This window comes from Littorina saxatilis, linkage group LG8, assembly GCF_037325665.1.
Source record: "Littorina saxatilis isolate snail1 linkage group LG8, US_GU_Lsax_2.0, whole genome shotgun sequence".
Classification (NCBI taxonomy): Eukaryota; Metazoa; Mollusca; class Gastropoda; order Littorinimorpha; family Littorinidae; genus Littorina; species Littorina saxatilis.
The window spans coordinates 12,937,189-12,947,742 of NC_090252.1; the positions used below are offsets into that span (position 1 = coordinate 12,937,189).

Genomic DNA, 10,554 nt, shown 5'->3' on the forward strand with positions numbered 1-10,554 from the left:
CGAAAACCTATATGACTGTTTTTTGTTATTTTTCTCTCTGTTAATTCACCAGTGGCTATGTAACATGTGTTACAGAATTGCACCGGTGTAAGGGTTAACATTTTATTTTTCACCAAGAGAATATAATTCATTATATGCGGGATAATGTGCGGGGGGGGGGGGGGGGGGGGGGGGGGGGAGGGGTGCAAACAACATTTTCACAAGCACATAACCAACAAAATGACATCGCATGCGCAGCACACAAAGTGCGTAGCACGGGTACCACTAGTAACATTTTATCGCTGTCAATCTCCGTTTTCTTCAGCGTTCGACGGCTGTGTCCCTCGTGATTTTAGGCCTGCTGATCTTAAGAACTCGCAAATTCGGCGCAGGTCATTCAAAGTCAATTCGTTTTGAACGTTGAGTTAAACTCTGTCTGGCACAAGGTGGATATTTGAGATAACTGGAGATAACAGGTCATTTACTTGCACGTACTGCGCGATAAAAGGCTGCATTGTATCCATCCGCTGTTCACCGTCAACTGTCGTCTGGTCCATTATAACACTTCACTGGTGCAGTGGAAACACCCTTTGAAGACACCCCCCCCCCCCCCTTCCCCCCCCCCCCCCCCCCCCCCCCCCGCCCTTCCCCGAATGTAAGACTCCCTCCCTTTCCAGACCTTGTTTTCTAAGACGTTCTTTCCATCCCCTCTGTGAATGTAACCCTATTTTATACCGCCCCCCCCTCCCCGCGCGTCCCCTGCCATGGTTGTTGCTATGGTTGTGTCTATGGTTGTAGCAATGGTTGTTGCTATGATTGTTGCTATGGTTGTTGCTATGATTGTTGCTATGGTTGTTGCTATGGTTGTTGCTATGGTTGTTGCTTTTGTTGTTGCTATGGTTGTTGCTATGGTTGTTGCTATGGTTGTTGCTTTAATTGTTGCTATGGTTGTTGCTATGGTTGTTGCTATGGTTGTTGCTATGGTTGTTGCTATAATTGTTGCTATGGTTGTTGCTATGGTTGTTGCTATGGTTGTTGCTATAATTGTTGCTATGGTTGTTGCTATGGTTGTTGCTATGGTTGTTGCTATGGTTGTTGCTATGGCTGTTGCTATGGTTTTTGTTCTGGTTGTCGATATCGTTGCTGGTCAGAGGTGAAGGCGAGGAAGACCTGCTGGAGAGAAGTCTGATGCACGCTGTAGTCCTGCACGTTTAGAGCGAGCTTGGCGCTCTCCAGGGCGCGGAACACGGCCGACAAGGGGGTGTGGGGGTCCGGGATCTGGATGTATGCGTAGCCCTGCAAATGATCAGAGTTGAAGCATTTGGCGGAGCGGAAGTGGCTCTGGACGTAGGTCACGAGAGGGTTGAAGGACGCCAGCTGACCGTTCTCCTTCAGCCCCATCCTGACCGACAGCGTGAAGCCTTGACCGAAGCGCGACTTGAGGTGCTGCGTGGTGCCCAGACACTTCATTCTGCCGTTGACCATGATGGCCACACGTGTGCACAGCGCCTCGCACTCCTCCATGCTGAAATCAACACAACACTTGTTGTAACGAGTTACCCAGGCACAACCAACACACTACACTTGTAACACGTTACCCAGGCACAACCAACACACAACACTGACTTGTAACACGTTACCCAGGCACAACCAACACAAAAACTGGAAACGCTGTACCCAGGCACAACCAACACACAACACTTGTAACACGTTACCCAGGCACAACCAACACAAAAAACGTGTAACATGTTACCCAGACACAACCAACACAAAAAACGTGTAACATGTTACCCAGACACAACTAACACACAACACTTGTAACACGTTACCCAGACACAACTAACACACAACACTTGTAACACGTTACCCAGACACAACTAACACACAACACTTGTAACACGTTACCCAGACACAACTAACACACAACACTTGTAACACGTTACCCAGGCACAACCAACACACAACACTTGTAACACGTTACCCAGGCACAACCAACACACAACACTTGTAACACGTTACCCAGGCACAACCAACACAAAACCTTGAAACGCGGTACCCAGGCACAACCACGCGGTACCCAGGCACAACCAACACAAAAACTTGAAACGCGGTACCCAGGCACAACCAACACACAAAACGTGTAACGTGTTACCCAGGCACAACCACGCGGTACCCAGGCACAACCAACACAAAAACTTGAAACGCAGTACCCAGGCACAACCAACACACAACACTTGTAACACGTTACCCAATCACAATCAAAAATAATAATTGTTGTAAAACATTACCCAATCGCAATCAACACAACACAACGAAACCCAGAAAGCCGAGATGGTATGGCCATGTAACACATGGGCTCTCCAAGACCATCCTCTAGGGAACGGTGCGCGGGAAGAGGAGACAGGGAAGCCAACAGAAAACATGGACAGAGTAGACTGGGAAAATCTTTGCGGTAACCCAGAATACTGCCCACAACCGACCGCGGTGGAGACAGCTGGAGCAGCGTTCATCGTTGCGGTGCCCCCAAGACCCTGGCGGCCGACGGACCGCGCACTCGCTCGTGAACATTAACAAACATACAGAGAGACAGACACGCACATTGACACAAGGACAAACACAGGGACACACGCACACAATACACAGACTTAGACAGACACACAGACAAAGGGGGCGCAGTGGCCCAGTGGATTAGACATCGGCCTCCTAATCGGAAGGTCGGAGGGTCGTGAGATCAAACCCCAGGCCTCGGCCGCCTTGTGGGTTAAGGGTGGAGATTGTTTCGATCTCCCAGGTCAATTAATGTGCAGACCATAGCAAGCACAAGACCAAGTACGCACGGAAAAGATCATGTAATCCATGTCAGAATTCGGTGGGTAATAGAAACAGGAAAATACCTTGCTTGTTTTCCCGCTAAAGCGGCGTATGGTTGCATGCCTAAATGGCGGGGTAAAATCACGTAAAAAGCCGTTGGACTTTCAGCCCATGAACGAAACAAACAAACACAGACATAAACACACAAACACACACACCCTCCAACCCCCACACACACACCTGTGCGACGTGAGGATGAGAGTGCTCCCCCCTGACCGGACCGAGGACAGGACATCCCAAAGATGACGTCTCGCGCCGGGGTCAAGGCCGGTAGAGGGCTCGTCCAGCAGGATGACGGAGGGGTCTCCGATCAGCGACATCGCTGTGGTCAGCTTACGCTTCATCCCCCCGCTCAGGTTGCCCGCCTGGCGATCAGCAGTGGTCAGAGTTATAAGGATAAGGATACGATTCATATAGTCCTGTGAGGTTACCCTCATGGAAATTCGGGCTGCTTTCTCCCTACCCATTTTTGTGTATTTTTTCCTGCATGCGTGTATACATGTGTATGTTTCCAAGCCCTGAGACTTTCGCTGTGAACTTGGGTTCTTTATCGTGCGCATGCGGGCAGGCGGGGGTGCCGGTTCGGACACCGAGGAGAGTCTGCACAAAGTTGACTCTGGGAAATAAATCCCTCGCCGAACGTGGGGATCATCAACCCCATGCTGATAGCGACAACCGGTTTTGAAGTCAGCGCCGGTACATACGGAGCTATTTCCCCGCCCTCATGCGTTGGTTGTGAGTTTGACCACAGTATGAAATTTGTCACAGAACGAGACAAGTCAAGTCAAGTCAAGTATTTTATTGTTTTGGGCCCAGAGGGCTTTGAAACAAAGATATAACTTTAACAAAAAAAAAGTAACAAATCAGACAGTTAATATATGTATACAAATTGAGCGGACAAATACAACAATACTATACGACCAAATTAAATTGGCAATATACACTTCCGTACATGCAAACAAAAAGAAAAATAGGTTTAACAAAATCAGGTAAGAAACCAGGCAGATAATATGTATACATTAAGCGGACAACGATAATATACAGCCGAAGTAAATTGGCAATACCATTATGCCATGCATCTTTTGTAAAAACACAAAACAAAAGCGTGTATTACATATATATATATACATACCAATAAAGAAACTAGATATAACTCTAACATACTAAAATCATAACATGGGCTACAAATCTTGCTAGCTTCATTAGTTTTATCTTAGATTTACAATTCATTAACTGTTCATATTTTAAACAATTTGGGTGAGATCGGTAATAAGGACTAATTAATTTTCTTCTTTCAGACACTATACTTTCGTCGGTACAACTGAACAAATAGTGAAACTCATCACCTAATTCATTTTTATCGCACATGTCACACAATCTTTCATTTCTAGGAACATTAAAAAATCTGTGCTGATGTATTGGCAACTTATGATTGCTTGTTCTAAATTTTGCTAGTCGGTGTTATACGTTAGTTGTATGTTTGATCACAGTATGACATTTGTCACAGAGCGAGACAGTGAGTGTTATACGTTAGTTGTATGTTTGACCACAATATGATATTTGACACAGAGCGAGACAGTCAGTGTTATACGTTAGTTGTATGTTTGACCACAATATGACATTTGACACAGAGCGAGTCAGTCAGTGTTCTTTCGAGATCTCGCTAGCGGAGGTGAACAATAACCATCGAGATCTTGACTGTATGTCATTTGTTTGTTTGTTGTTATCATACACTGGTATGCGTGTGTTTGTTTGTTGTTATCATACACTGGTATGCGTGTGTTTGTTGTTATCATACACTGGTATGCGTGTGTTTGTTTGTTGTTATCATACACTGGTATGCGTGTGTTTGTTTGTTGTTATCATACACTGGTATGCGTGTGTTTGTTTGTTGTTATCATACACTGGTACGCGTGTGTTTGTTGTTATCATACACTGGTACGCGTGTGTTTGTTTGTTGTTATCATACACTGGTACGCGTGTGTTTGTTTGTTGTTATCATACACTGGTACGCGTGTGTTTGTTTGTTGTTATCATACACTGGTATGCGTGTGTTTGTTTGTTGTTATCATACACTGGTATGCGTGTGTTTGTTTGTTGTTATCATACACTGGTATGCGTGTGTTTGTTTGTTGTTATCATACACTGGTATGCGTGTGTTTGTTTGTTGTTATCATACACTGGTATGCGTGTGTTTGTTTGTTGTTATCATACACTGGTATGCGTGTGTTTGTTTGTTGTTATCATACACTGGTATGCGTGTGTTTGTTGTTATCATACACTGGTATGCGTGTGTTTGTTTGTTGTTATCATACACTGGTATGCGTGTGTTTGTTTGTTGTTATCATACACTGGTATGCGTATGTTTGTTGTTATCATACACTGGTATGCGTGTGTTTGTTTGTTGTTATCATACACTGGTATGCGTGTGCTTGTTTGTTGTTATCATACACTGGTACGCGTGTGTTTGTTTGTTGTTATCATACACCGGTATGCGTGTGTTTGTTGTTATCATACACTGGTATGCGTGTGTTTGTTTGTTGTTATCATACACTGGTATGCGTGTGTTTGTTTGTTGTTATCATACACTGGTATGCGTGTGTTTGTTTGTTGTTATTATACACTGGTATGCGTGTGTTTGTTTGTTGTTATCATACACTGGTATGCGAGTGTTTGTTTGTTGTTATCATACACTGGTATGCGTGAGTTTGTTTGTTGTTATCATACACTCATATCCTCTGTAAAATGTCCCCCATTCTAAGTCCCTCCCTTTCAAAACACTGTTTTTTTCTAAGACCTTATGTTTATATCCTCTGTAAAATGTCCCCCATTCTAAGTCCCTCCCTTTCAAAACCCTGTTTTTTTCTAAGACCTTCTGTTTATATCCTCTGTAAAATTTTCCCCATTCTAAGTCCCTCCCTTTCAAAACCCTGTTTTTTTCTAAGACCTTCTGTTTATAATCCTCTGTAAAATTTCCCCCATTGTAAGTCCCTCCCTTTCAAAACCCTGTTTTTTTCTAAAACCTTCTGTTCATATCCTCTGTAAAATTTCCCCCATTCTAAGTCCCTCCCTTTCAAAACCCTGTTTTTTTCTAAGACCTTCTGTTTATCTCCTCTGTAAAATTTCCCCCATTCTAAGTCCCTCCCTTTCAAAACCCTGTTTTTTCTAAGACCTTCTGTTTATATCCTCTGTAAAATTTCCCCCATTCTAAGTCCCTCCCTTTCAAAACCCTGTTTTTTTCTAAGACCTTCTGTTTATCTCCTCTGTAAAATGTGCCCCATTCTAAGTCCCTCCCTTTCAAAACCCTTTTTTTTTTTAAGACCTTCAGTCTGTTCATATCCCCTGTAAAATTTCCCCCATTCTAAGTCCCTCCCTTTCAAAACCCTGTTTTCTAAGACCTTCTGTTCATATCCTCTGTACAATGTCCCCCATTCTAAGTCCCTCCCTTTCAAAACCCTGTTTTCTAAGACCTTCTGTTCATATCCTCTGTACAATGTCCCCCATTCTAACTCCCACCTTATTAAGACCTGATTATCTCAGATGTTTAGAGGTCTTAAAAAGGGGGAGGGGTTCCACTGTATCAGGTTGTTGTTTGTTTCTCATGTTGTTTAAACCAAGACAGGTGTGTGAACTCACTCGCTTGGCGCCGTGCGAGCCGAGCTCAAGGACCTCGAGGATCGACGCGACGCAGTCATTCAGGTGTGAATCGGGGATGCCGCGCAGCCTCCCAAACATGGCCAGTGTCTCGTAGCACGTCATGTGTTCGATCAGCGGGTCTGTCTGCGGGCAGTACCCTATGCTGCGCTGGACCTGAACAACACACAATACATCAAACACAATACACATGACACACAGTACATTTTACACAATACATAACACACAATACAGAATACAAAATGCACAACACACAGTACATTTTACATAATACATAACACGCAATACAAAATACACATTATATTATACACAGTACATAACACACAATACAAAATACATAACACACAGTACATATACAAAATACATAACACACAATACAGAATACAAAATACACAACACACAGTACATTATACATGTCGTATCCATTCTGTACAATTTGCGCATTGTGTACAATGAGCAGCATATCGTGCTCATTGTATACAATGAGCAACAAGTTTTGCTCATTGTATACAATGAGCAAAACTGTTGCCCATTGTATACAATGAGCAAGACCATAAAGTTGCACATTGTATACAATGTGCACCGAGTGAGCAAGATTGTTGAATGACGTTCAAGCTACACGGATATATGAATCATAGTGAATGGTAAAGTGTTCAAATAACGATGTTTGTTATGTTTAAGCATTGTTTTAATTCCCATTTCGCTAAAACTAAACAGTGTATTAAGAATTTAATTATTGTAAATTAAAGGGGCAGAAAACAGCTAAAAACAACTTTGTTTAAAACAATTCTTTGATGCATAGGAACCACTTTAGTGAAACCGCACATCGATAGCGCTGTTAGTTTGGCTGGAAATAACATTTAACTTTGTAGTGGAAGTAGAATGACGTCATATTTTTTATTTTAAAACGGCCGTAACTCGTTTCAAATTTGACCAATATGCATGCGTTTTTTTTTTTGCTTTCGGCGTGCATGTGATAAGAAAAAGAATGGAACAAAAAATCCAAAACAATTTTTTTCAAAACAATATTCAAAATCTTTTCTTTTTTTAAAATATATTTTTTGTTACATTTACCTAGAGTAAAGAGTAAAGAGTAAGCAATCTCTTTTTGGCCCGAAAACATGAAACGACAGCAACCTGTTGACTGCCCCTTTGATTAAACAATAAAAACAAATACAACAATTAATGTTGTTTCAACACACGCACACACACATAACATTCGTTCATAATAACGCTCACATTGTCATGTCATGCTAAAAGTAAGAGATAGAAACAACAACGTCAGCTAATGAGAGCGTCGTTTTCACCGCCTTTCACACTTTTTCTTATTTGTGAGTAAAGGGTTCAAATAACGATCTTGCAAACTACGTGCGATTTTGACCAAATAGGACTGAACCGAACTCGTGTTTGAAATTGTTTTGATTGTCTGTCCACTCTCTTTCTTTCGGTATTTTAGTTTCTGTGTCAGTGTCAGTCTGCCCGGCGATAGAACGCGACCACCATGGATCAAAATCGAACTAAGTTTGATGCAGAAGTGCAACGTCAAAGTGTTGGCCACGTGAAGTGGTTCACACAGGAAGACCTTACCACCATGACGGAAAGAGTTCGACAACTGAAACTCGGAAGCCAAAAGAAGACGCCCAACGACTACAAACTCGTAAAGCGATACGACGTAATCGAAGTTGCACATTTCCAAAGATTGATTGTGGCGGGATCGAATCCTGCACGATATTTCGTAGCTCTGGAAGACGTCTACAACGTCATCAAAGAAGCCCACGCAGATAGTGGTGGTGCCAGCGCGGACACTCTCTTTGGCGATGGTGTGGAAGTTCTCCCGAACACTCTCTTAGGTGGTGGAAATAGCGTGGATAGTATCCATGACGATCACCCTGCCACTGCATTATCCGTACTGTCGGCATTAGCACGTGTCGGTGAGAATGTTACTGACGATCTGTGCAGGGTGTGTGGAGTCATTTTGGATACCCCGCCTGTCATGTGTGATTCTTGTCGTTGTTTAGTTCATAGTTCGTGTACAGGAGCAGGATCGAGCGAAGAGACAAATCAGTGTTTACTGTGCCGGCGGACATCGCAACATCAGACTGTTCGTACCCAAGTTAGAAGAAATCAAAAACGGGCAGCAGAACACATGCTTGAATCGGCAAGGAAAAAGTTAAAAGTTGTAGATGTGAATGATTGCGTGCGCGTACCTATACCGATGTATGACAGAGCCAAAGGTGATCAAAGAAACCTACTCGGAGTCATCACTGAAGTGGACCGCGACAGAGGAATGTACACCATTGCGACAAGACACGGACGACTCGCCTCGAAATTCAGTCGAAACCAGTTCGAAATCAACGAGAGCAGGTTATTCACCCAAGATGACATTCCAGAAGAAAACCGGAACAAGACGAAATCAGTCAGAGAGACCGCCATCGCAACCAGCCGTGGACACGGCCAAGGCTACGCTAAATGTAACTGCTTCGGAGTATGCACAACAAACAAATGCAAATGCTTCAGAGCTCGGCTTTAATGTACTTCTCATTGCCACCCCCGATCTGCTAAATGCAAGAACCATCATGCTTAAAAAAAGAAGCAGGTGACCTCTGTGGTACGTTGTTGTCGTTGTTTCCATGTTTTAGCGTGACAGGAAAACATGAGCGTTATTAGCAAAAGCGTGAAAGGCGGTGAAAACGACGCTCTCATTAGCAATGACATGACAATGTGAGCGTTATTATGAACGAATGTTATGTGTGTGTGCGTGTGTTGAAACAACATTATTTGTTGTATTTGTTTTTATTGTTTAATTAATTTACAATAATTAAATTCCTAATGCACTGTATAGTTTTAGCGAAATGAGAATTAAAACAATGCTTAAACATAACAAACATCGTTATTTGAACACTTTACTCACATATTCCATTCAACCATTCACTATGATTCATATATCAGTGTAGCTTGAACGCCATTCAACAATCTTGCTCACTCGGTGCACATTGTATACAATGTGCAACTTTATGGTCTTGCTCATTGTATACAATGGGCAACAGTTTTGCTCATTGTATACAATGAGCAAAACTTGTTGCTCATTGTATACAATGTGCAAGATATGCTGCTCATTGTACATAATGCGCAAATTGTACAGAATGGATACGACATGCACAATGTATAACACAGAATACAAAATACACAACACACAGTACATTTTACAAAATACATAACACACAATACAGAATACAAAATACATAACACACAATACAGAATACAAAATACACAACACACAGTACATTATACACAATACATAACACACAATACAGAATACAACATACACAACACACAGTACATTATTCACAATACATAACACACAATACAGAATACAACATACACAACACACAGTACATTATTCACAATACATAACACACAATACAGAATATACTTGTTTGGACTTATGATCAACAAATTACATTTTTCACAGATCGAGACAGTCAGTGTTCCTCAGACACCGCACCAGTCGTAGTGGGGAACAATCAGTGTCGAGATCTGTGTCATATTTTGGTAAAAAAGACAAGTTACATTAGGTTTGAGGTTTTTCAAGATTGAACGCACGCAAGCATACACTCTTTTGAAGTCTCGGCCAGCGGCTTAAAAATGAATTTGAGTCGGACTCTGACGTCAGATGTCTAAAAGAAGACAAATCCAATGTTCAATCGATAGGTTCTTCATTCATTATTGCCCAAGTTTGTGAACAGTCCCCGACATTGCGTTTAAGATGAACACACACCTGGCGGAGTTGACTCATGACGCTGTAGCCGTTGACGAAGGCTTGCCCATTGGTCATGACGACTTCGCCCGTCAGCATCTTCAAGGTGGCGGACTTGCCAGCCCCGCTCTGACCCAGCAGCCCGAAACACTCCTTCTCCACCACTCCCACGCACAACCGTTCCACAGCCCGCAAAGTGGTAGACTCGCTCATGTCCCCGTTCTGACCCTCCGCCACTGTTACGTACGTCTTGCTCACGTCCTGGGTTTACACAAGGTTTGAATTAAACAAAC

General features: G+C 42.8%; 1 protein-coding gene across 1 annotated transcript; it reads right to left on the reverse strand.

Annotated features, from left to right (window-relative positions):
- Positions 1-699: 699 nt before the first annotated feature.
- Positions 700-10,518, reverse strand: LOC138972817 (phospholipid-transporting ATPase ABCA3-like). Its single transcript, XM_070345480.1, has 4 exons — positions 10,283-10,518; positions 6,487-6,660; positions 3,031-3,215; positions 700-1,504 (listed from the first exon to the last, which is right to left on the reverse strand). Exons 1-4 carry the CDS (start codon positions 10,472-10,474, stop codon positions 1,090-1,092), a joined length of 966 nt encoding a protein of 321 aa, XP_070201581.1. The 5' UTR covers positions 10,475-10,518; the 3' UTR covers positions 700-1,089.
- Positions 10,519-10,554: the final 36 nt, after the last annotated feature.

Bases quoted from the DNA above. Each gene is read 5' to 3' on its own strand.
- LOC138972817 (XM_070345480.1), bottom strand. From the start codon at position 10,474: ATGAGCGAGTCTACCACTTTGCGGGCTGTGGAACGGTTGTGCGTGGGA. The intron at 3,216-6,486 runs GTGAGTTCACAC...GCTGATCGCCAG, and splicing joins GCTCGCACGGCGCCAAGCGA to GCGGGCAACCTGAGCGGGGG. The intron at 1,505-3,030 runs GTGTGTGTGTGG...TGTTGATTTCAG, and splicing joins CTCATCCTCACGTCGCACAG to CATGGAGGAGTGCGAGGCGC.